At 43.1% G+C, this 26,570-nt stretch overlaps 3 protein-coding genes across 7 annotated transcripts; 2 read left to right on the forward strand and 1 right to left on the reverse strand.

The window, feature by feature from the left end:
• Window positions 1-1,201: 1,201 nt before the first annotated feature.
• Window positions 1,202-5,837, reverse strand: LOC134062409 (uncharacterized). Of its 2 annotated transcripts, none has more exons than XM_062518400.1 (6): window positions 5,703-5,837; window positions 3,236-3,540; window positions 2,754-3,021; window positions 1,992-2,651; window positions 1,796-1,892; window positions 1,202-1,629 (listed from the first exon to the last, which is right to left on the reverse strand). In XM_062518400.1, the coding sequence occupies exons 2-6, from the start codon at window positions 3,527-3,529 to the stop codon at window positions 1,227-1,229; spliced, it is 1,722 nt and encodes a 573-aa protein (XP_062374384.1). In that variant the 5' UTR covers window positions 3,530-3,540; window positions 5,703-5,837; the 3' UTR covers window positions 1,202-1,226. The 2 variants fall into 2 exon arrangements, with proteins under 2 accessions (XP_062374384.1, XP_062374385.1); XM_062518401.1 differs by lacking the exon at window positions 5,703-5,837 and adding an exon at window positions 3,816-3,889.
• LOC134062408 (zinc finger protein 16-like) lies at window positions 4,648-10,100 on the forward strand. Of its 4 annotated transcripts, XM_062518397.1 has the most exons (10): window positions 4,648-4,740; window positions 5,789-5,994; window positions 6,091-6,183; window positions 6,420-6,515; window positions 6,649-6,759; window positions 6,885-7,002; window positions 7,773-8,167; window positions 8,198-8,403; window positions 8,497-8,549; window positions 8,636-10,100. In XM_062518397.1, the coding sequence occupies exons 1-10, from the start codon at window positions 4,686-4,688 to the stop codon at window positions 9,958-9,960; spliced, it is 2,658 nt and encodes an 885-aa protein (XP_062374381.1). In that variant the 5' UTR covers window positions 4,648-4,685; the 3' UTR covers window positions 9,961-10,100. The 4 variants fall into 4 exon arrangements, with proteins under 4 accessions (XP_062374381.1, XP_062374380.1, XP_062374382.1 ...); XM_062518396.1 differs by having other exon boundaries at window positions 4,649-4,740; window positions 7,773-8,403; window positions 8,636-10,098; XM_062518398.1 differs by lacking the exon at window positions 4,648-4,740 and adding an exon at window positions 5,398-5,448 and having other exon boundaries at window positions 7,773-8,403; window positions 8,636-10,096.
• Window positions 10,101-11,061: 961 nt separating this feature from the next.
• LOC134062203 (zinc finger protein 62 homolog) lies at window positions 11,062-24,813 on the forward strand. Its single transcript, XM_062518145.1, has 9 exons — window positions 11,062-11,194; window positions 11,738-11,940; window positions 12,164-12,268; window positions 12,574-12,669; window positions 12,816-12,926; window positions 14,228-14,351; window positions 14,528-15,302; window positions 15,411-15,469; window positions 22,028-24,813. Exons 1-9 carry the CDS (start codon window positions 11,167-11,169, stop codon window positions 24,193-24,195), a joined length of 3,669 nt encoding a protein of 1,222 aa, XP_062374129.1. The 5' UTR covers window positions 11,062-11,166; the 3' UTR covers window positions 24,196-24,813.
• Window positions 24,814-26,570: the final 1,757 nt, after the last annotated feature.

Consider the following 26,570-nt stretch of genomic DNA (forward strand, 5'->3'; position numbering starts at 1 on the left):
TAATAATACTTATATGAACATCTGAAGGAACAACATGTCTTCACTTTCAATTCTTTCCTGTATCAATAAAAACAAATTATAATGCATGATGGAAGGGGTTGTTTTTTTTCCTTGTTAGGATATACTGTTGAAAACTGTCCTTTGAATACGGCTGACTATTGATGTTCAGCTCTGTGACAGCCTTTTAACACACAATTCGTGTGAGTGACAACACCAGAAAGATAAGTGTGCATATCTTATATGGGTACAGTGGATTTGAAACGTCCTTTTATGTCCTGTGCATCAATGGGCTCAATGCGTATTTAGATTAAACTCCCTCTTTTGTTTTTGGCGCGAGGTATACCAGTAATTTTTTTATTTACCTTATTCTCCTGTCTTGAGTCATGTAGAGCTATTCACAGTTGAAGAGTCAACCATTTATTTAAAAAAAAAAAAAAAAAAAAAAAGATATAAACCGGAAGACACCACACAGGTTCCATCTCATCACTATGGGGCACCTCTCCAAAATTCATTCCTTTCGGTGTGGACCAGCCTGCCCTGCGGCTGCGTAGGGGTTTCGTGTGTGGTGTTCAACTAGCCTGACGAGCCAGACCCACATCAAGATGTAGGGTCTGGACACTCACCGTAGACAGGGCTCAATCGAAGGGGTGGGATAAACAGTTGTCTTTCAAATTCCCTCCCCGCAATAGGATAACGCTAAACGAATCATCTTCTTGTTTTCAAATAACAGGATGCGTTACCGTCGCAACTTCTGGTCGCATGTCAGTCACCATTATGTTAAGCCCTGTGATTGGGCCGCTGGTGCTGGGGGTTCTCAGCTTCCTGGCTCAATGGATCGTGCCTAGACTGCCCCGCCAGCCAAATTACATTTGCTGCCGCTAGGGGCGTATAGATTTCTAGGCTAGTTTTCAACAGTTAAGTAGCCAAACTTACTTCATGTTCTCAAATATGGTATTAATCTACACATCTACAAGGTGGTGGATGATGATGGATTGAGAATGACTTAGGTTAGCGACTATGTTGCAATTGAGACAGTCGCTAGATTTAGCAGCATAGGCTACTTGATGACAACTTGTATCCAAGTGTTGACCAGTGTATGATAAATATTGAATGATTGTCATTAAGGATAAAAAAGACCAGGTGGGTCCTGCATGAAAATGGATATGAGAAAATCACAAGAACAGGCTAAATGTGACCAAATTACTTTTTTATTATTATTATTATTACTATTGCACTACAATTATATTTAGTATCTCATTGTTATTCCTCCACCTTTGCTCCACATCACAGTTGTGGCACACATAGTCCCCCATTCCATCTGTGCAGACCCCGTGTGCCCAGCCATAGCAGAGAAGGCACTGCATCCACACCTCTCCAGGCACGGAGTCGCTGAAGGACCCGCAGCACACCAGGCACTCCTCAGTAAGGGTGACCTCCACAGACGGGCAGGTGTCCGCGGCGGTGGCAGCTGCAGCTGCAGCAGAGGGCCTAGCAGCGGTGCAAGTGGTGGGGGGCGAGAAGAGCTTTTTTGTCTGTGCCTTTGCCTTGGAGGATGGCTTAGGTCGACGCTGGTGTCTCGCCTCCTCCCAAGCTGCCCTCACCGGAGAGTCCGTAAGTATTGCAGTTGTCCTGCAAAATCAAGTTAGACATTAAGTTTGGTTTAAAATGATTAAAGGGACACTTCACCGATTAGCATTAAGCTTTGTATCTTCAGAAAACCAGTCATGTTTTTGAATGGTCGTGCATCATTCCCTCAGTTTGCCTTGAGATGGGAGAAAAACGGAACTCTACTTGCCTCCTTATCCCTTTTCTCATTGTATTTTTTCTAGGGCCAGCCTTGGGGAAAGGATGGACAAACTCCGGGCTGTATTCTTGGGCAGCTTCATCAGAGACTTCAATGCATCCCAAAGGAGAGATTAATATATTAACTTTCTGATTAACTGTTGTGTTAATGTATTTATGTATGTACTTATTGACTTAATGTTGCCTACCTGTTGAATCACTGGTGTTTTCAGCCTCTTGGACCTGGTCAGTTACATAGGAAGGCGCAAAGTCATCTTTGTCAAATGTCAAGGGGTTGAAGGGCCAAATCCCAGTTCCAGAAAACCCAGAGGTGACATTTGACTCCTGCACCGCCAGAGGTAAGGCCGATGAGACTATGGATGGGACATCATAAACGGTAAGGTTTGTGCCTGGATGCACCCTCATCCACTGATCTGCGGCCGAGTTGACGTAGGTGTTCAGAGGGCCAAGGACACTGCGGTCCATTGGCTTCAGACGGTGGGTGCAGTAGGGAGGGAAAGACAATAACACAATCCCATTTTCCCTGCAGTAATCGATGGCTCTGAGGGATAGATGAGAAGGGTCCAGGAGGAGCAGCAGCTTGGACTCTTTGCTGACCCGGGCGTTGCCTGCAAAGTGGGCCAAATACTGCAGGAAGTCGTCCTCCTGCATCAACCCACTGCCATTTGCTGATCCAGTGCAGCCAACTGGACCACCCTTGAGGAAATGCGACTGGAATTGCTTCCTGGGGAAAATGAAAAAGGGAGGGATAACTCTACCCAGTGCATTTCCTGCCAGGGCAACGGTGACCAGTGTCCCAGTCTCTGCAGAAGTCACTGCCCCGACCGGCGCCTGGACGGTTGTAACTCCTGTAAACATGAATTTATTATTTTTTTTTAAATGAACTTTAATGTAATAGCATGTGTATGTATATAGTTCTTATTTGTTTCATTTTTTTAAGGTTGATTTACCAGTCTCGTCCATGTTCCAGATGTCCTTGGCCTGGAAGCTGTGGCGGTCAAGAACAATCTTTAAGTTGGTAAAGAAGGCTGCCACTTTGGTCTTGTGAAAACTAGTAAAATGGGAGTTACTAGTTGCCTGAGGATTGCGTCTGGAGAGGCTTCCACTGCGCTCCATGAAGGAGGCAAACCAATCCTTCCCTGCCATCTTTTTTTCCTGCCAAGATGGTGGGAAGCTGCAGTTGTACCCCACTGCTAGCTCAAATGCCAACTTTCGTACCTGAAGGGTTCAGAAAATGATTTTATGAACTTTATGAACTATCCTAAATGGTTTTTTTTTTATTATTAACTTTATGAACTTGCCTATTTATCTATGCATTTTTCTATGTATCTATTTATATATTTATTCCTCTATTTATTTATTTATTCATTTTATTCTTAAATGCCTGTTGCCTGTGTGAAGACCCATGTTGACGTTTCTCTACAACACTAACCTCTCTAGGGCTCAGGCTGAAGTCCGCCCTTTCTAGGCAGGCGTACAGTTTCTCCTCCTGACCATCTGTAAAGACCCTATTGGTTGGGGTCCAGTAGCCTGGAGGGGTAATAGCTCTTCCCGGCTCGGCCTCTCCTCTCCTCTTGACATAGCGAGCAAGAGTGCCATGGCTCACGCCATACTCCTTAGCCACCTTCCTAATGCTGGCCCCCTCCACCACTGCTGCATATGCCCTTTCATATATTGCTGGTGGCACCAGCCCTCTGTTTGTCCTCCTCACTCTGATTCTTGGCATTCTCTGTTGCACTGTAAAAAAGGAAAAGTCAGGGCATAGTCAAATGTATCCATATCACGTTACAATTAAATAAAACAAGTCTAGTTTTGAATGAAACACAGCCTTATTGTGTTCAAATATTCATTTTGATTGAGTAATCCATTTTTCTAATTGAATCAAGTAAGGTAAGCGTATATACTAGGGGGAAAAGGAAAACAGGGTTTGTCACATTTACTACGCCACGAAACATGAAGTTAAACTAACTCCCGTTTTTCTATCAAACACAATGTTACTACGTTGAACTGACATATTTTGTCACAGCAATGAATGTATCCAACAGATTCATTTTAGATCAATGTGAAGCACCAAAGTACTGAACCAGCCTAAGGCAAAGGAACACAAAAGGCTCTTCTCATTCGTCTTTTTATCTATCCTCCCTTCCTTCCTCGGTCCTCCGGCTCATTCCCACTGATCTAGATAAAGAATGGGGCAGCAACAATGGGGTAGTCTATCCAGTGTTATTTATAGATCAGTGGGAACCAAGGAAGGGTGTATGTTTAAAAAGACGAATGAGAGAGCCTAATGTCTTGGTGTCACCATTTCATTGTGTTCCGATGAGCCTTTGCAAGCTTACTGCGATAATCATGCAGCTGTAACCCTCTATCTCTCTGCCTTACACAGCTAACAGTGTTGCCAAAAGTTTTCACATTAGTTTCTTAACTATGTTTAGAGATCATGTTATGCTTTTAGATAAACCATGCTTTGTTCCCACCATGAATGTGTTATGTATTGAGCATGCACAAAATAGCCTATTAGTAATTTAAAGCACATGTTTTCAATTAGCAATCAATTAAGCTAAATGCTTCTTAATGCGGAGGCACAACATTACAAGTTGTCCTTTGATTTGAAATGGTAGCCTATTGCCTATATCTAATTGCCTATTTCCCATGCCACCTGTATATTACAATGACGTTGGAATTACATAAATAGGCTAGCCTCCTTCATAAATGTCACTTAATCAATTTCACTGAAGGGTAGGCTACTTGATCAAATTGGGTTATGCAGCATGAATCAGTTTCGTAACCTATTCATTCATGTGCAACCAATGTAGGCTACATGATAAAATCAAGTAAAATAGTAAATCCAGCAAATATGTATTTTCAGTGTGCTTTATGTGATGCACTCTTGCTATTCAATAAAAACTAGGCCTACTTGTTATTCATGGCAAACAGGTAGGCTACATTCCATCATGCATAGCCTAGCCTACAATGTGTGATGGCGGGACGATTGAAACGTTTCATTTGTCCTGACAGCAAATTCGACAATTAGGCTAAACCTATTTTGCTCCTAAACTAAAAAACTATTAAATTCCACACTCGGATTTTTTTTAAAAAAAAACGAATGAATCTATCGTATGAACATGATAATGGTACATGAAACAGTAAACACAACTTGTCATTTTTTTTTTTAAAAAGATGACCGTACTTACTGCACTCTTATTCTTTTTTTGTTTATTAGCAGATTACATATAATTGTTGTATACCGCCACCTACTGTTCAGGAGTGTGTAGAGAGGAATTGCATGGTTACTCAGTCAGGATGGTTTGAAAAATAATTGTATTAAACTAATACTACTACTACTACTACTACTACTACTACTACTACTACTACTACTACTACTACTACTACTACTACTACTACTACTACTACTACTACTAATAATAATAATAATAATAATAATAATAATAAAAATGATGGTTTAAAATAATAATAAATAATATCAAAACAGAAACCAACAAATAAACAACCAATCAAAACAAAACAGAAAAAACACCTCCAGTCCTTTAGGGGGCAATAATAACAAAACCTAGCCATGTCCAGCCCCAACTATCTACCGACACCCGAAGCAATTTGCCGCCGCTCAGTCAAGGACCACCATGGGTATGTTTGTTTTGGAAATGTCGCTAAATATGACCAAAGTTTAAAGTTTGTGAACTCTGAGTCTGGACATCGCCAGCTGTAACATGCAATTACGATGTGGTTGCAGTTGGTGTAGTTTCATGGTAGCTTAAATTGCCTGGATCTTTAACAGTAGTGTGACTGACTACAAAGCGAACGTTAACGTTAAACGACATTTCTACCAATTTACTCGGCCACTAAAAATAAGTCGGTAACTTCACGAAATCTATCACTACCTGCTAATGAAGGCGAAGTCTGTGATTAATGCCTATTACTCTCAAATGAACATCCTTTCGCTGTTGTTCCTCCTTGTTGTGCTCAGACTCCATACCCCCTTCCCTGACATCCCTGCGGCTTTTGGTTCCTCCTCTGCGGCTGATGACTGCTTTCATGTGGCAAGTTGCACACAAGCAGAATGTTGAGCATTATGAGAAGCTGGAGAGCTTCGTCTGCCTGGTGACAAAGATGGTCCCAGACCTTCTTAGCCACAGACAGAAAGCCACTCTGGTTATGGGACTACGTGCGAAGGTAAGAACGCTAGTGTTCACCATTTGATTGGTGATATGATCAGTGGTACTGTGAGTGCATTCATTTTTAAATTTTTCCATGTCCCATTCCCATCAGGTGATGTTAGAGATGTGTAGAGGCGATCTGCATGTTGATTCACAGACTCTTAAAACTCATCTAATTCAAATTCAATCTGCTCATCTTACCAAGGTTAGTAAACCAATGTCAAATTTCTTAACATCAGATCTTACAAATACCAATGTTTTTCGGGGGGGAAAAAAACATCCATGTGTAAAATTATCCAAATTGTTGGCCCTGTAGTCTTTATTTGACTATGGTCATTAGCCAGACGTTGTTATCCAATACAACTTACAACACTCTGATGTGGTGGTTTTCGTTTTATTTTTTAACTTGACCTCAAGATTTGTTTTTTCTTTTCTTCACAGTCTAGACTTTCAGAAATTGATAATTTGCAAAGAAACTTATCCAGTCTTATTTTAAAATTGCTGGAAGATCCAGTTAAAAGGGAAGACTTTTTCCAGGTGAGTGACTACAAGCTTGTGATTGTAACATTATTTCTTAGCTTCAGAATATGTTTTAGTTCATTCAGACATTATTCACTGGAAACATTTCTCCCCATTTGTCATTCACAATTTCTCATGTTCCATCTACCAGAGGGTGTATCCTGTGGAGTATGGGCCTGATTTTGACAAAGCTCTCCAGGTTCTTGTTTGTCAATTCATTTCAAGGTTGGAACAGATTCTCCCAATACCAAATTTTAAACAAGTATGTTGAGGCATCCCTTTAACCTTTAACAAGAATACATTTGTATAGAAACCTCAAGTGCATGTCTTTTTACACTGTAATCTGAAATACATAGATGTTTACTCTGTAGTCTGAACTATTTTTAGGTTGCCTCCTGTATTAGCAGTCCCTTGCTCTGGGAAGAATGTAAGCAGTATACCGATGAGACAGAGGGCCTTCAGGGCCTCCTGCAGGACAACTGCCACAGGCCTTCGGATGACAATGGTATTCTTCAACATGTAAACATACCATATACACGTATGTCTAAAGTCTACCTTACACTGACACACTTTAACAAGATTTGGGAAAGATTCTTGAAAGATTGTAGTCTTTTAACTAATGCCCCTCTTTCAAGCTTTACTCAAAAAACTGCAATCTTTCAAGAATCTTTCCCAAATCTTGTCTAAGTCTGTCAGTCTAAGATAGGCTTTAGCTGTATTGTGTAGCCTAGGGTATCATACTTCTAAGCCATATACTGTATTTGTATTGCTTTGACTGGCCAGAATTATGGGTTGTACATTTAGCTGCACAAAGTTCACTCTTATTCAACACATTGATGTATTGCATGTATTGCATCAATTCAACACATTGATGTATTGCCTGGGGGGGGGGGGGGGGGGCGTCCGGGAGGGCTCGTGGCGGAACGTAAACACAGACAACAATGGTGTGCGTGAACTCCCTCGGCATGTAATACGGTCGAAGGCTCACTGCTATTAACTCCACATCCTTACAACATGCAGTCTCTTTAACTGTAACATGACCGGGGTTGCACCACCTGTCGTTAATGTAAATCACCAGTCCACCGCCCTTCTTCTTGCCAGACAGTTTATTGTCTCTGTCCAAACGGGCCACACTGAAGCCAGGTAGCTCAACGTTAGCGATGCAGCTAGTATATAAGCTTTTACAACTTGTGAATGTCAACTTGAAATAGCCTACTATTTTAATGAATTCATATTCGTCACTTATCTAACTTCTCACTTCTTCATCCTTCATAGGTCTTCCCTCAATAGTGGAGGATAGAATCATCTTGTCCTTGTCACTAGCACACACAGATTATTCACTCAGCAGCCATAAAAAGGAGCCCAGTTTGGACCTACAGAGCTCCTCCTCTCAGACACACCAAGACAACCCAAAGAGACAGGGGTTTCACCAGCAGAGGTGCCACGAAGATGACCCAACATTAAGTGTGGAAGAAGAGGAACATGGAATGTCCAGCGAGCAGTTTGAAGTTGACCATGACGATGACGTGGAGATTGAACTTGATCTGAGTGAGTGTGAGGTAAGGGAGAAGAGGATTACAGAAGACACCAGTCTGTCAGACTCTGAACATAACTGTGGAATATCAAAAGGAGTACCTCTGACAGCTTCAACAGACATGGCTGATTTGGAAGACATTGCTGTAGAGAAACGGACCCTTCCTGACACCTCTGGACACAGCCACAGTGAGTCATTCTCGGAAAAGGCTCTAAAGGAGACCACTGTGCCTTTAGAAGAGTTCTGTGGGACTTTTCCAGTCAACGGAAGTGATCAGATGTTGCAGGAGGCCCCAGCTGGGACTCATCCTGGCAAGAAAGTTATCCTGAATGCCAACCTAAGAGCACCAACCGAAAAGTCATCCCAGCAAATGTAAGATCAACAAATAGTAGGCTACACAAATAATTTCCAATGCCATGATTGTTTTTTTTTTTTATATACGTGCATGTTGTTTACTGATTTCAGAGGTCCCCTGGTGCTCTCAGACATTTCCAACAACAACCAGGATCATGGGGATGGTAGGATCCATTTCAGACATATTTTAAAATTCGTTATGATTTTTGCTTTGCTCTTTTATGACTTCACTTCCTTCTAATTTTCTCAGGAACTGTAGAAGAAGGGCTCTTGCAGGATGCAGCTAACTCCCAAGACGGGCCTCCCACAAGGACTAGCGTCTCTTCAGCAGCACCTGCCAAGAGACTTGTGTCTCAGCGGGCTAAAAAGAAGTGCTCTCACTGTGACCGGTGCTTCACCCACTATTCTACCCTGCTGATGCACCAGCGCTGCCACAGCAGGAACACAACCTACCAGTGCTCCCAGTGTGGACTGAAGTTCCAAAATGCCTCACTCCTCGCTGTCCACAAACTGAAACACGTGAAAGGTCCACTCACCTACGTATGCACAACTTGTGGGTTAAAATTAGGCTCTGTGAGCAGTTGGCGACAGCACCAGAAAGCACACAGAGGTGGAGCACATCGGTGCGCTGTCTGTGACCGTACGTTTGAGCGTCTCTCCGGCTTAATGAGTCACATGCGGACCCATCGTGAAGATTCATCTGCTCCTTCTTCATCTGCTCCATCTTCGTCAGTGGATTCATCTGCTCCAGCTTCATCTGATCCATCGTCGTCAGTGGATTCTTCTGCTCCATCTTCGTCAGTGGATTTATCTGCTCCATCTTCGTCAGTGGATTCATCTGCTCCATCTTGCTTTCAAGAGACACCAAAGGAAACCGAGGTGGCTGTGGCACAGCTCGGTCCAGCTGAGTGTAAATTCTGCGGAATGCATTTCTCTTCCCTGCTGGAGTTTGAGAGCCACCTGATGACGCACAAAGGAATTCGGCCCTACCTTTGCAACCAATGTGATAAAAGCTTTGCGACCAAACAAGGCCTTCTGGGCCATTTGTCCCACCACATGACGGATAAGCCATTCCTTTGTGAGGTCTGTGGCAAGAATTTCGGCACTCCTACCCATCTCAAATCTCACCTGAGGGGATCACACCCCACTCAACAGCACATCTGCCCGTACTGTGGTAAATTGTACAGCCAGAGGGGAAACCTCAACACTCATATTCGCACCCATACTGGAGAGAGACCCTTCCTCTGCTCCACGTGTGGGAAAGGCTACATATCTGCGGGCGACCTAAAGGTGCACATGCGCGTCCATACGGGTGAGAGGCCGTTCAAATGTGAAATTTGTGACCGAGGGTTTATCACCTCCAGTCATCGCTTGATCCATCTACGATTACACACTGGTGAACGGCCTTTTTCTTGCACTGCGTGCGGGAGAGGTTTTGCACGGAGAGAGTGTTACAAAAAGCATATGAGGATTCACACAGGGGAAACGCCCTACAAATGCCCAAATTGTCCCAAGAGTTTCCCTCGGACTTCATATCTGAAAAGACATAGAGAGAAGCATTGCAAAAATAAGTGAACTTGAGGAAAGTTTATGTGAACAGAAAGTTTGGGCAACGTTGTTCAAAATGGCATGCTACTTGTGAAAAATAAAATCTGTTAAATGTTTTATTTCTGTTTTTGGCTGTGTAATTTGAATCCTGTGAGTAACAGTGAAACTGACCACATCCGCCTAGAACCTCCTTTCAGTGGGATACCAGTCTGGCATATGACAATATAAGGATTGGTTAGGCAGGACCAATGATTTCAATGAGTTCCCAGACTCTATTCACTCTGTGAATGAGTCTGGATTTTTACAGGCTAGTAATTAAATAAATAATGGAAAGTAATTATTTCAAAGTCAACACCTATTATAATGCTAGATCTGGAAATATTTCTCAATCATGAGAGGCCAGACTATCTTCGCAAAGTGTGGGCTATGAGTGGTTTTTACCAAGGTAACATACTGTTAGCACTACTACCAATACACCAACTGTAAGCAACTTATGTCATTAAACTCTGACTAAATAATTTAGGAAATCCAAGAATCACATTGTTCATTTTAATGTAGGTGTTTTACTCAATTCCAAAGAAATAACATGTGACTGGGTTTTGGTGAAAACAGATGTTAATGGGTTCCTTTCCAGACTGAAATTCAAATTTGGTTGTGGTTAGTCCAGGTTCACCTAGGCCTACCTCAAGATAGAACAATGTTTGTGTCAATTATTTTCCACTGCAAATAATGTCATATTTGTTCATTTGCTCTTATTACATGATTTATGCCTAGCAAAGCTGTCATGGTGACTCAGGTTGACAATATTGTGGCCAGTGACATTTTGTTTTACAACTATCAACAAATTAGCTTTTCCCCCCATAGCCTGAGCCAGATATATCCACTTTTTAAACAAGTATACAAAACGTCACCGTTTTATTTGTATCTATTCAATAGGTGTTTACATAGCTTGCTCAATAAGCTGCCATTGCTTAAATTGTACAGAAAATAATGAAGCATGGGGAAATGGGAAATCCATGAACAGTTAAAGAAAATCTGACACTCATTCATCAGCAATACTCCAACCCGGTAGATGGCAACAGTGAGTATCTTGACTTCGCTGTGTATGCTCATGTAAAAAGAAAAAAATACTTTTTTAGGGCCAAAATTGAAATAACTGAGAACGGACGTGTATGCTCGTTCTTCTATACTTTGATCTAAAGTCTAAATGGTAAATTGGTAGAAAGTTGCGAAATGCAACCACAATGTATAGCGAAAGAAGGTAAGTAAAAGTGTAGTGCTAATGGCTTTTGGTTCCAGAAAGTTAACCTTACGTTAGCGTGGCAGGGAATGGTGTTTAGCAAACATTAGCCAGCTAGCAAACAAGTTTGTGTCATCTCTGTTCCGTGGTTCTCCTTTAAACGTTAAGACACGTAGTTTAGTGATATTTTAGTGTTATGTGTTATTGTTATGACGATTGTAGTGGGCTCGTTGTGGATAATGACAGTGATAAAACTTGTCAGTCAGTAACTCACGTCAGTGTGGCTGTGTAGCACCTTCCATCTGTCCTATGCTCAGTCAGTATCATTCTGCAATAAGTCAGTTTGCTAATAAGTATCATCATGGTAGTCAAACTGTTGACGTGACATAGGACATTATGTTGCACTTTCCCCGTAAATTAGGAAAGCCATGAGTCGCGTGCATGTTTTGACGCTATGCATTTGGCTTTGTCTATCACTTCATTTGCATAACTTTTTATATCAAAACTCTCTTACATTAGCCATCGACCTCTACTCAATGCCATTATGTATTGTTATCTGCGTAGAGCCAAGCCCCCACTCGTCAGTCCTTCGCCTGCTGACGTCCCCTCTCCGACTGCTCTGCGCAACCATTTGGCAAGTTGTCCAGGAGAGGGATGTGTTGAATTATGGGATGTTGGAAGAATTTGTCACGTTAATGACTGAGTCGGCCCCTGAGTTGTTAAGTCACAGACAAAGGGCCCAGCTCATCCTTGGGTTGCGAGCAAAGGTAAGAACTCAAACAAGAGACAAGAGGTCATTCAGGTGAATGTTGCAAGTACCACCGTACAAATCATCATACCTGGCAGAGATTAAAAAGTGTTTTAAAAGAATGACGACAAAGGCTAATATGGCCCATGTCTAGTGTTTACTGGTTGTAGACTGGCATACATGCATGTTATACAAGGGCAGCCTTGTTAGGCTATAACATCAGCATACTTTTCTAATTTCAGGTGGTCCTTGAGGTGTGCAGGTCTGAGAGCTCAGCTGACACAGAAACCATCCAATATCACCTGGAAAGAATCCGACTTCCTGCTGCTCTTCTTGCAGAGTCTTCGGTTAGTTGGAATGCTGAAATATGTGTGGGAAAGCCATGCTCATGAAGTTGTACACATTTTTGAATCTCAACTCATTTTCATCTCAAACTCCTTCTATGTGTTGTACATTCATTTAATGTAACCTGAGTAAGGACTGATTAATGCATTATACATAATTTGACATTTATCATTTATTATTATTAAATAGTGTTTATGAAATTGACATCAGTGAACTTTTACAGCGACTCATTTGATTGGCCCTCAGTTCACACATTTTTGTCCTTGGTTACGTGCTGTTGATCAGCATATTGTGTTTTCCCTTTCAGATAAGAGATGCGGACGTTGAAACATCAGAGTCTAATTTCATAGCCCTTGTAGATATTCTGCTGAATGACCCTATTGAAAGAGATGTCTTCTTTCAGGTAACTGAAACAGCTAAATACAGTTTATACGATATCATGGACATTCTTATAACTAAAGACATATTGATAAAAGTATGAGCTAGTGTTACGATTTGTGTACTATATTACAATGTAGAAGTTAAATGGCTGTTAATCCCATGTTTTAGGAGGTGTTCCCGGTGGAGTATGGTCCGAAGTTTGACCTTGCATTGCAGAGATTGATCTGGATATTTGTCTCCAGGCTTGAGGAAGTTCTTTGCGTCCCAAGCATATATGAGGTATGAACCCTGCTGTGTAGATTTAGATAACATGGCAGGGAAATTTTACTGGCTCACAGATTAGTGGGCAGGGTGGGAATTTCGTCATTTTAGGGGCAAGGCCATTTGGCCTTCACCTTCTTTTTTTTTTAGGGGCACCAAGGCCACATGATAGGGCACAAAGGCCACTGAGTAAAATCCGATGGTTTTACATTTCAGGGTTATCTCGACACAAATACATAGACCCGCTAGCCGCTGTAGGCTTTGAGAAACACTAACACAGCCTCAAACTTCTTTAAGTTGAGGCCCAATCATGGCAGACTTGCGTGATCAATTGCGCAGCAAATTATCAGGTGAAGCACCGGACCTAATTTCACTCAAAGAGCAAAGAGCGTTCCGTATCAGTTCAATACGGAACAAGACTTTTACGTGTCAAATACGGGACGATTCCGTATTATACTGAATGGTTGGCAACCCTAAGTCAGGGGCATAAAGGCCACTGTGGCCTTATGATGGGTTTTTTTTCACAGGGCATCAAGGCCAAAGTGTAGGGCAACGGCGGCCATGGCCTCATGGCCTTGGTATAATTCCCACCCTGTTAGTGGGTCATTTCATGTCAATTCAACTGGGACCCATGCACTTAGGTCTCAAAGAATTCTGAAAGAATTTACCTTTTTACCTACATAGGTGTACCTACTGTATGTTGCTCAGGAGACACACTGTAAAATTACCTTTTTGTAAGATAAACACTTTCCAAGATTTAGTTGACATCAAACCTTATCAGAGAACAAAAAGTCCAGTAAATTCATTCAAGCCAGCCTCTTTGGACACCCATACATTAAGCTAAGCAGACCTTGATGCCTGAAAAAGTAATCTGAAGCTTTACCAATATGATACAATTTGATTCGTCCTCCATATATACAAGGACACATCAGTATAACTCGAAGTTCTGGATGGGAGACATGAGCTGACGCCACGCTTTACTACGCCCCGTTGTTTTATAACAACACTATTAAGAAACTGCCCTGCGAAGAGAGACTACAAAGCAAAATGTTGTTGGCCTATGTTGAACATAGAGGCACATTCACGGCTGACTTACAAACTTTTGCCTCTGTACCTGTGTACCTTGGGCCTTTCCCTCACGGGATCAAAGAAGTATATATTCTATTCCTTAGACTCAAGATACCACTTATCTTGTTTTGGATACCCCTTTGGAGTTTGTAACTGGTTACATGGAACAACAAGGAGGTGCCTTGCAAGTTTGTTTTGTTTAAATTTGTCAGATAACAATGGTTAACATGAAGCAATGCATTTTGTTTCAGGTAGCTTCCATGTTAAGTCTAGCTCCTTCTGTGATGGAGGAATGCTTTCAAGCCCTTTCACATCCTCAGGAATTGCTGAACTCTCTCAACCACCACAAAAACCATGCAGATAAACAAACCAAGGGTAAAAACGACTTCCATCTTGTATTCTGCACTGCATTTCTTACTTATGCATATTCATATTACCACAAGAGAGATTTTAACAGTTGGTGCAATATAGTCTTGATAAATTGTAGTTTCTTTTCATTTGAAACTCTATTCTGATTCATGGCCATCTTTTCTGACCTCTCTTCATTACAGCTATTTTACCAGAACAGCCCTCTGCAGATGATGACTGCATCTTCTCCTGCCTCTCACATCCCCCTTTGGTGCGAGTAGTGCTGGACCCCGAGCGCAAAGCCTCTGAAATTGAGTTGGAGTCCTCCTACTGTGAGGAGGTCTCCGTGGAATGTGAAGAAGTGAGTGCTCCGGCTACTGAGGTGGACATCGAGGATGTCAAGTCCGATGAACCAATGAGCGCTGGCAGCGATGCAGAGGAAGGGCCAGGGCAGTCGGCGGAGTCTGCTGAACGCCAGCGTGCCGGTGTGAATGTGGACGGCGAGCGCCATGAGGGTTGGGTTTGTGAGGAAGCGAAGGACGTTCCACCCAAGGAGATGCCGACACCTCCTGAAGAACCGGAAGAACCGGAAGAGCCCTCAAGCTCCGGGAAGGCCACCAGCCCAAGCATCGGGTTCATCAATGAGGACGGAACGGTGGACTACACTGAAAGAGCGACGGTCGAGGACAGGCCGGAGGGGAGCGAGACGACCGAAGACGGGGAGGGGATCCCGAGGAGCGCTGAGGCACGGCCTGAAGAGCCTGTCCACGGCTCCAGTCAGGCTGCACCCGCACACGGAGCCAGGGTCATCTATCTGCTGCGCCAGCCCACCGTTAAGCTGGAGAGAATCGATATCTCGGGAAAACCTTTGCCACCCCCTCTCCCAAGACAGAGCGGCAGGGTTCGGAAGAAAAGACTTCAGTTGGTCTGGAGGAAAAACAGAAGGCCTGAGATCGTTTGGGTAGATTCACAAGATGAGTAAGTAGTGGTCTGTTTAGCATTGGAAATTAATTGAAAAAAAAAGAATGGTTTGTCTTAAAACGTATTTGTTTTATTTATTAATTTGTTAATTTATTTATTTTTCAGGCCTGATCCAACTCAAAAGAATGTGAGCTCTGCTATGATTCCAAGAACAGATAAAACAGGTAATTATTTTTTTTTGTGCTTATGAAACCCATTGAAACTGTTCATTTAATTCGTAATGGAAGCTAAACATGGGAAATGCAGTGAGAATAGATTACCTGTTGAAATAGCCTGGTAATCACCTCAAAGTCAGTCATAAGAAAATCGATCTGGGAATGCTTTGTGCTCTTCTAATTCCCAAAGGGCACAGCCAGATTGGTAAATTGACAAATTGGTACATTCAACTTTTACCTTATCTAGTACAGCAAACTTCAAATGCAGTTGTCTACACAATTCCAAAGAGCATTCAAGTCCATGCAGTTTAATACGCCATTAGTCATGTTCAACAGTGCAGAGGTAGAAAAGTCCAGCTTCAGAAAGTAGTCCAACCAAACTATTGCTAAGATAACTGCATCCAAAGTTGACATGATTCTCCTGTCACAATATGCCAGAAGAGGAGAAATCACCTTTTTAAGCAGCGTGGACAACGGGAATGACTGCAAATGTGTTGAATCTTCGCCGGGTTCAACAGTCAAGACGTATGTTTTTCCGTGAAATTAGTTAACGATATGAAACTGTAGACTGTATACTTTCGAATTATGCGAAAACGTGAAATTCAACATTTTAACCCGGAAGTTTGTTTATTGTGGATTTTCTCAAAATAACGTTGTGCGCAAAGGGTCACATACAGTATGTGGTAGGACTTTTACTTTCTGAAGCTGGACTTTTCTACCTCTGCTTCCTAGCTGTTCTCCCCTGTCTGATCATATTAAGCCTGCCCCATGCTGGTTTGGTGGTTGTGATCTATTTTTTCTCACTTTTCTGTAATATTGCAAATAACCAAGAATTATTATGTCCTCATGTGTAGACAAATATTACTGAAAGATGGGTTTTTACAACCATACTTGCCAATAAGGGTCGTTTATATCTTTCGTTATGATGTAAGAAGGCTGCAAAGGATGTGAACTTGATACCTAAGTCAAGCAACTGTGTCTGCACCTGTGTAGTTCACTAGAGAAACCATCTTATCAGTTGACATGAGATGAGATGTCCTGTGGGTGTTTCAAGTTGGTGTATTGTATTCTTGGACATGAATGCACATGAATTCAGCAGTGGTAGGGCAACTAGGGCAGTCACCAGGGGAGACTGTTGTACAGTATTGACATAGCAAGTTTATACGTTACTTCTCTAATCACTGGGAGCTATTTGACACACTCTTAAACACCTCAAACATTTTGTACTGCATTTTTATTTTTTAATTAATTTATTCTATTTATTTTTTGAAATACACAAACAACTTTTTCATGACTGTATAATCTTTGGCTTTGCATATTTCTATATCCTACAGCGCCACACATGTTTTACAGCTCTCTGGTAGTAAATTGTTCCATTTTTTGTTGTGTAATAGTAGTGGTAACAGCTTTTAGGCACAGTGCTGCCATCTTCTGGTGGTAGTAGCATTTTACTGTCAGGTGCTGATAACTGACAACACAATAGTTATGTAAACTATTATTTTATTTTAACTATTAACATTCAAAAGTTATGATCCAGTGCCAATGGCAGTCATTTGTATTTGTATAACATTCCTAGAATTTAGAACCATTAAATATAGCCCAGGATATTGCAGAGCCATGTTATTCTCTTATCAGTATAAGGTCCCATTATCATGTGGGGTTGACCTCAACGTGATTAGATTTCACTTCCCCGTACTCTAGGCACATGAACATTATGTCATCTACAATTGCATCAGTGCATTGTTGTTCTTAACCAATACCTCCTGAATTTAATGTGGGTCCTAAAAATGAGGGATTTCTGCTTGTTCTGAACCATAACGTGCCAACAATTTATTTTGCTTAGCACTGCGACAAATGTAGCCTTGCTTGCTTCAGAAAATCCAAACACCGATGTAGATTTTGTTAGAACGTCAAAGTGTGAACATGCGTGAGAAATGCCTGATTGGCTAGAATTTTCAGTATACTGTGCTTTTATTGTCTCTGATTGTTTCTGTAATACACATTCTAGTGTTTTGTTAACAAGGACTTGTGGTCTTTCAGCAGAACAGTGTATAGCTCAACATTATGTTATATTCTATTATGATGTTGTATTGAATTATGTTATTACAGCCTATTTTTTCCAGGAAAAAACAAACAAACATTGACCCAAGTTATTAGATGCACATATTGCTTTGGGCTTTTTGAAATTAAAATTCTATTTATTTTATGTTTGTTAATGAGGTCGTTGGCATGCTTCAGCTTATGTAGACGATACAAATTGAAAAGGCAGCCCTCCCACAAGTCCCAGTCATGTTCACAAGTGCTGCTTAAAGAATATGCGGCCCAAACCACCTCAAATGTATCAAGGTCAGGCCAGGACCCGGATGTCAATTTAATATCGCATAGGAAAATTAACTATTTTAATACCATGGAAGAATGGGTATTGTAAAATAAAAGGTCAAATTGAAATACAGTTTTTTTCTCAGATCCCCAGAGTATTAAAAGCTGTAATAGCTGTTGTGCCGTTTTATTGAAATCCTATGTTTGCTGTGCTAATAACTCTAATTGGCTTTATTTATTTATGGGAAAATATGGGCCTCATGCAACGTAATGGGTAATATAATATATACTTCAGAATATGTACTGAAATAATGTTCTAAATACTGCTTATTTGTAAAATGCACAATTTTGCTCTCTTGTTATAATGTGTCGTTAACATTGTTTTGAAGATTGTGGCGTGAAGCCACCAGCTGTGATCTTCGCCTGCCCCAGGTGCTCTTTCCAAGATGTCACCGGAGCTAGCCTGGAGCAGCACCATAGGAAGAATCACCTAGACAAGTTCAGCAGGCCCCTGTCGGTAGGCATTATCCAGACAAGCGGACCTGGGTCTCCAGCCAAACAAACCAATGCTCCAGTCCGTCCAACCCAGCCTGCCAAAAAAGGCCAGATGTTCAAGGCACGGCCCATTGGCGCCAGCACTGTCTCAGACAGCGGGCGGTATCTGCAGGACCACCCATCGGAAGGCTTGAATAGACACATGTCTGAGTGCAGAGACATGATTGTCCCACAACTAAATCAGGCTCTAGGGTCTGGGGAGAGCAGCATTAAGCCAGGGTCCACCCGTCTAAATGAGGAAATAACTGAAGTCCAAGATGATGTCAAGAACCTCAAACAAGACTCTGGGATATCGCTCAAGGAAGATACGGTGGAACGCGTTGACACTTCTCACAGAGGTTCGGATGTTCCTGAAAGTAAAGGTGCTGAACGTTCGAACATTCATGTTGAGCATTCGTACAGTTCGTACAGTGCCAGGCCGTCGGTCAAGCACAAGAAGGTCCCGGTGAAGTGTACCATATGTGAGGATACTTTCACTGAGCTGGCCAGCCTCCAGCAGCACTTCCTGAAAGCTCACAGTCACCACATCAAGAATGACTCCCCGGGCTCTCAGTGTGAGGTGAGCTGCACCAAAATCTTGCCTCCGCATCAGCGCGCAAACACGAGCGAGCGTTCTCACCCATGCTCACTCTGTCCCATGAAGTGTTGGACGCCTAGCCACCTGGCCGCGCATTTACGCACTCATGGCATTGCCATTGAATACGAGACGGCTGAGCAAGATCGCCAACACCTGTGCCACCAATGTGGCAAGTGCTTCTCTTCGGCTGAAGTGTTGCGTAAGCACGAGCTCGTCCACGGGAAGGAGAGACGGTGCATTTGCGCTCGCTGCGGCAAGGCCTTCAAGCACCCGCACAACCTGTCCATTCACATGAAGACGCACAGGGAGCCCCACGAGCGCACGCGATACAGCTGCTCTCACTGCGGCAAGGTGCTCATCAGCCAGAAAAACATGATGCGGCACCTCATGAAGCACTCTGGAGAGACCACCAGACGCCACCAGTGCCTCCAGTGCAAGAAGAGGTTCCTGTCCCCCGAAGAGTTGAAAAAGCACATGCGTTACCACGAGGTCGACAAACCGTTCAAGTGTGAAGAGTGTGGCAGGGGTCACGTCCAGGCGAGCTACCTGAGGGAGCACATGCGCTCACACACACACGCACGAGCGGCCTTTTCCCTGCGCAGTGTGTGACAAGCGCTTCGTGCACCGCACCAGCTTGATGCGGCACATGCGCATCCACACGGGGGGGTCAGACCTTCAATCTGAGGAACAGACTTCACCCCAAACAATGCACCACTGACTGACCGACTGACCGACTGACCGACGGACGGACGGACGGACGGACGGACGGACGGACTGACGGACTGACTGACGGACGGACTGACGGACGGACGGACTGACGGACTGACTTGCGGTGCAGTCAATGTGGACATGGGGACAACCATATTTGCTCTGTACCATCTAGCAATCTGAAATTGCCAGCCACCACTGTAGCTGCAATACACAGCCATGGTTGATTACTGTACCGGCTAATTAGTTCTCCTATGTATGTCATAATGCACAGTGCATTAATGTTTTGTGTTTATTTATACCCTTGCTGACCCCCTAAAAACGTGTGTGGATGTACAGTTAAGCCCAAAATTATTAGCCCCCCTTATGAATTCAGACATAATCCTTTGTTTATACATGAAAATGATAATTTCCAAAAATGTGCCTAGTTTATATGATTACAGAAGTGCAAAGACAGTATGCCCACAAAGTTTGATGATCATTGTTTACTCATGCTCTGATTTGTGACAAGAAAAGCAAGAATTGACATGTTCAAAATTATTAGCCCCCAGACCATTAATAGTCAATAGTGTAGCCTTTCTTTGCTTCAACTGACAACAACTTCTTTGAATAGTCTTTTACTAGGCTGGCACATATCTCTTAAGCACTCTTTAGCTCCAGCTCGTTCAAACTGCATGGTTTTCTTCATGGACTCTTGCTTTAAGCACGTGCCACAGATTCTCAATGGGGTTGAGGTCTGGTCTCTGTGTAGGCTATTCCAGCACCTTGATTTTGGTATCCTTTAGGGCGTTTTAGACCACTCTTCACTATGCTTTGGGTTATTATCATGCTGAAGGACCTGGTGGTGACCTAAGCCTAGACTAAGAGCAGGCGTCTTGATGTTATCCCTCAAAAGGTCAACATAATCTTTCTTTTTCATGATCCCATGCACCCAAACAAGGCTCCCTGTGCCTGAGACAGCAAAACAGCCCCATAACATGATGCTCCTAACACCATGCTTCACTGTGGGAACTGTATTTTTATGGTTGTAGGCCTTCCCTTTTTTCGCCAAACATAGGCAACATCCATGTGCCCAAACAGCTCCAGTTTAATGTCATCAGACCAAAGGACAGTTTTCCAAAACTCATTTTTAGCTTTTAAATGTGCATGGGCAAAGTTCAGTCTGCCTTTGAAGCGCCCCTTTTGGAGTAATGGGTTTTTTCTCAGCCGATGACCTTGGAGGCCTCCATAATAAAAATCCCTCGCTACTGTCTTCCTCAAGACTTTAACCCCAGAGGTCTCAAGGTCAGCAACTATCATTTTGGCGGATGTGCAGGGTTGCTTGCTAACATCCCTAATGATTTTTCTCTCTAGATTGAGATATTTAGCATTTTCATCCACACTTAGGTTTGTTATGCACAAACTTGGAACTCTTTGTACTTTGTAATGATGCCTTGCACGGCTGTTCTACAGACTGTGAAGCATCTAGAAATTACAGTATAGCCTTTCTCCATATTATAGGCCTCAATGATGTTCTTTCTGAGGTCCAGACAGATTTCCTTTATCTTCAGTATGCCTGTAAAGGCAGTCCCCTCTCAGACAGGTGTTCAAGTGCCTGTAGGCCTGTTCCTTGAAGTCTTTAGGTAAACAATCAATGCTGGTTGGGTGTTCAGGTGTTGTCTGGACATTAACTAACTGCAAAGGTGTGGCTTGAAAGGTGACAGGTTGGTCGTGTGTGTTTAAAAGCAAAAAAATCACATGGGGGCTATTAATTTTGACCACTCCACTTTTCACACAATTTGAGATTAAGCATTCCTAATAATATATTAACACTCCAAAATGCACCAGATTCTACATAATAACACTGGCGAATGTTTGATTTTTAAAATTTGATCAGGGATGAAATATTTAGGGAGAATTTTAGAGTAATGTTCCAAAATTTCAGGGGGGCTAATAATTTTGGGCTTAACTGTATATAAAATGCCATCATGTAAAATATTGTGTCAGTCACTCTATTATTACACATACTGTAATAAACATGTTACTGTATTTGAATAATTTTTATTTTATTTTGTTCAAGTATCCTGGCACTTAACATATTCAAACGAATGCAACTTATACATCATTAAAAATGTCTCTGATTCCCATATCTCAATTTGTATAATGACCTTTTTTGATTTGCCTATTTATTTTCTATTTAGGCATGACCGCAAACAAATATATTTTAAGGCTAGCCTCTGTCTTTTTGAAGGAGTGCAAAGCCCATGGTACTGATCCATGCATCACTACGATCACAAAGCAGCAGCTGTAAAACCGAGATGCACTCCTTTTTGTATGAACTGAAAAAACATTATTTATCTGAATAGGTTTTTGAACTGAACATGTATTTGTGTAGATGCGGTCATAATGACTTGACTTTGTCGTTTAAGGTTGGAATGGGAAGTCACCCGCTGTGGTTTACGCCTGCTCCAAGTGCTCCTTCCATGACGCAACCGAGGCTAGCCTGCACCAGCACCTCATGAAGAATCACCCAGACGAATTCAGCAGGCTCCTATCGGCTGGCATTCGCCAGACAACCGGTTCTAAGCCGCTAGCGAAGCAGACCTCTGATGCCTCGGTGCAACAGAAACAGTCTCGCAAAAGGGACCCGGTACCGAAGACGTGTCCCGTGTGCTCAAAGACTTTCACCCGTGGCACGGACATGAGGAGGCACCAGAAGAGCCACGTGGGAGAGCCTCTGCACTCCTGCCTTGGCTGCGGCAGATGCTTTCTGCACCTCAGCTACCTGAAGAGGCACACTGCTGTGTGCAAGGAAATTATCCCTCAGCCACATCAGGAACCTCTCCCTGAGCAAGTCGTCGATAAGCCAGGCTCCACCGGTCCAAATGAGGAAAGTACCAAAGTGCTGGACAACAGCACAGAGGTCCCACAGGACTCTGAGAACGCGCCTCAGGCAGCCGAGACGTCCACCTCCGCAGAGCAGCCAGAGAGTGAGAGCGCAGACCCAAGATGGTGTCCTGTGTGTGGTGTGACTTTGGCACGTGCCTCCGACATGGAGAGGCACATGAGATCTCACTCTGTGGAAAAGCCATATGAGTGTACGCACTGCTCCAAAATGTACAGGTATCCATACAATTTGAAGAAACATGTTGACCTATGTCACAAAGGGTTGGGCTTACCTGAAAATGAACTTGCACAGAATACTGACAATGGTTCCGAGATTACTCTGAAGGTCGAGTCAGGTCCAGTTCTTTCACCAGGTGACCTGCGGTCAAAAATATGTCCGACGTGTGGCAAAACGTTCACCCGAGCCACCGACATGCGAAGACATCACAGATGTCATGCAGTCCATCGCTTTGAATGCTCAAAGTGTGGCAAGGGCTTCCACTATCCTTTTGACCTCAAGAAGCACGAGCAAAACTCCTGCGCCGAGCCCACCACCCAACCTCAGGCGGTGGCGTCTGCCAAGAAGCCAATAATCTGCGGTACGTGTGGCAAGAAATTTTCCTTCCTGACTCACTTCCAGAGACACATGAGGGCCCACCGGCAGGCCAACATGCCCACCAAGCGATGGCACAAGTGCGCCAAGTGCGAGGAGATCTTCCGCACGCTGTACGACCTGGGCAAACACTCGCGCCGCCACTGGGGCGACGACCCTCTGCGATGCACCCAGTGCGGCCGCCGCTTCTCCCACTCCAGTCAGCTGACCAGCCACAAGCAGATCCACTCGCTGGTGTGCACCATGAAGTGCACCATGTGCGCGGAGATGTACACCGACCTCGGCAGCTTCCGCCTGCACTACCTGCAAGCTCACAGCGTCAAGGGCGCCTACCCGTGCTCCCACTGCGAGAAGAGCTTCACCGAGCTCTGCCCGCTGGTGCGCCACGTGCGCACGCACACGGGCGAGCGCCCCTACCGGTGCCCGCAGTGCCCCAAGAGCTTCGCCACGCCCACCAAGCTGGCCCTGCACAGGCGGGCGCACGGCGAGCGGGCGCCGCGGGAGCGACGGCACCTGTGCCACCAGTGCGGCAAGTGCTTCTACACGCTGGCGGAGCTGACGCGGCACGAGGTGGTGCACCGCGAGGAGCGCCCGCACGCGTGCCCGCACTGCGCCAAGGCCTTCAAGCGGCCGCGCAGCCTCACGGCGCACCTGGAGAGCCACATGGAGAGCGAGGTGCGCGTGCGCCACCCGTGCGACTACTGCAGCAAGAGCTTCATGAAGGCGGCCACGCTGGTGCGCCACCACCGCATCCACACCGGCGAGCGGCCGCACCGCTGCGGCGAGTGCAACAAGAGCTTCCTCACGCACTCCGAGGTGCTCAAGCACATGCGCTTCCACACCGGCGAGAGGCCCTTCAAGTGCGAGCAGTGCGGCAAAGGCTTCACGCAGTCCTGCTACCTGACGGTGCACACGCGCTCGCACACGGGCGAGAAGCCGTACGCCTGCAAAGTGTGCGACAAGCGCTTCTCGGACAGTGCCCATCGCAAGCGACACACGCTCATACACACTGGAGAGAAGCCCCACGTCTGTGAAAATTGTGGTGAGGCATTCAACCGTAAGAACCTTTTGAATGTTCACCTGAAGAGATGCAGATGATTTGATCGTTGAGTTACTGAAACAAGCACAGTCTGAGGATTCAAGGACGCCCATTGATCTGATTGCGCTCTTTTTTGTAGGCTTAGGAATAGGAACACACACAATTGCAGCTCATGTTATTTACTCTCCTGGGAAACTGAAATTGATATACTTATCATTTTGTGGTTATATCTCAGATTAGCCATGCAAATCATTCACATCAATTACTCTCAAGCCATGCCAATGGACATTGAAATGAGAATGTTTAAGTGATTATTTGGTTATTTTGCCTAGGAAACAAATGATCCTAGGAAACGAATGATTTCCACTGTAATTTGGTTTAGCATACAGTATTTCTGCATTTAACTGTGCGAATGTTTCTTGTCATGGTTTCTTAAAATAAACACTTTCATCGCCATAATCTTCCTTTATAAGATATTTGTTTATTTAGCTCAAAGCTTTTGTGAATTTGTCTCATTATTATTTATTAAATGTTGGTCAGAGTTTGATTTAAAGTTCAAGTTCAAGTTTATTGACATGTACTCATAAAAATATAATAGTATAGTGTAAAAGTAATGACATTCATTGTGCTCAAGTGTCCAGAAATAAATGAGAAAGAATAATAAACTAGAAATGCAATTCCAAGGAATTACCAGTGCATGAAAATTTTTATAGATATATAATGTAGATATGGTTACTAAGGTGTAGCTAGGGTAAACATGGTGGTTGCATAGTTTAAAGAGAGTTGATAGTGTTAAGGTAGACATTTTAAAGCTTAAACATTCCTGGTCTAACTTAACTAATGATTTCTAACAGGTATTCTAAAATGTTAACTATGCTAACAATGCTAACCAGGTTGATAAGCTAACTTAGCTGATGATTTCTAGCAGATATGCTAGCTAAGCTAACAATACTAACCACGTTGATTAGCTAACTTAGCTAATCATTTTTAGCAGTTATGTTAAAAATGCTAACCATGCTAACTAGATAACTTGCTACTAACTGAGGACTTCTATTTTTAAACAGTTGTTGATAGGGTATCCATGGCTGCCACTATCAGGAATAAAGAAGTTACTGTAGTAAAATCATGTTGATTGCTATGGAAACAGATAATCTACTCCACACATCCTCTGTGGTAGGCCTACTTCTAAATGCTGATTGGTTACTGATTAAAATATTTAAGAAATAAATGTATTTTACATCTGTCACACCAATATAACTTACACAGAATGCCATAATCTTATTCACTGGTGCTTGAAGAAAGACCCATCCAAATGGCCAGTCCTGGAGGAAATCCTCCAGCACAAGTGGCTCTCAGCCGACTAGGGTTACGTTACAGCAAGGAGAGAGAGGAGGAAACTGTAAGACAGTCTAATCGATAGTGAATCAAAATGTTACACATTTCACCGATGAAAAACATTTTCTTTTTCTTTTTACCATGTGTGTGTTATCTAACATCTTTCCATGCAAAACCATTGAAGGAGGTTGCTTAAGCCTTAAGGAACAGCCTTCCTTAAAGCCTTACAACATCTGGACAAGGAAAGCCATGGGAAATACAATCTCCACAAGAACTGCAAGGAGGTGTACTAGTCCACAAGCAGAACATGTCTAACATGTAAACAGTATTCCTGTAAAATTGTGGAGACTAAGTAGAGTTGGTTGGTTGAGACTTTGAGCAAATACCATCTAATTTCGGGTGGGTTCATCTAGTAAGTGTTTTCAAAAGAGCATTTAAGTGAAGTAACAGATTATAATGATATTTTGTATTGAAGGTCGGATAAAAGATTATACTAAGCACATAGATCACACATAAGTTACTCATTGTAAATGATCTTCTTCTTAAAGGCCTGCTCCCATTATGAACACTCCCATGAGTGACGTACTGTAGGTTCAGTAGGGCTGGTTGAATGCCACTGTCTCAGCCTTGCTCTCGGCTGCACACCTAGCCAGTATGCCTGTGTCAGAAGTACCACGGACTGGGCATGTTGTGGGAAGCACTTTTCATGTCATGAACAAGTAAGAAGTTACTGTACACTGAGTAACTTTAAAGAATAATTTAAGTATACAGAATACTTTAAAGTACAGGTATACTTTGCCACCTAGAATAATGCAGAGCTCTTTATTCCGTTGAAGGATCATTTCAAGGACTGTTCCAGAAGGCTTCTCTCTGACAGCTGTTGTTGTCCTCTCTCTCCACTGACCACCACAGTTATCAATTATATCATTTTCAAAACATTGAATATTTCAATGAAAAATAAATATTGTTGTTGTTTTTTTTATTAAAGGTTAAAGAAAACAAGAAAAGAAGCATTTTTTTTTTTTTTTTTTTTTTAAGAAATCTCTAGACCACTGAATGTAGGCAATCAGCAGTTGTTACAAAAAACAATATCAAATGG

The sequence above is a fragment of the Sardina pilchardus genome, chromosome 17, assembly GCF_963854185.1.
Source record: "Sardina pilchardus chromosome 17, fSarPil1.1, whole genome shotgun sequence".
NCBI classification, from domain to species: domain Eukaryota; kingdom Metazoa; phylum Chordata; class Actinopteri; order Clupeiformes; family Clupeidae; genus Sardina; species Sardina pilchardus.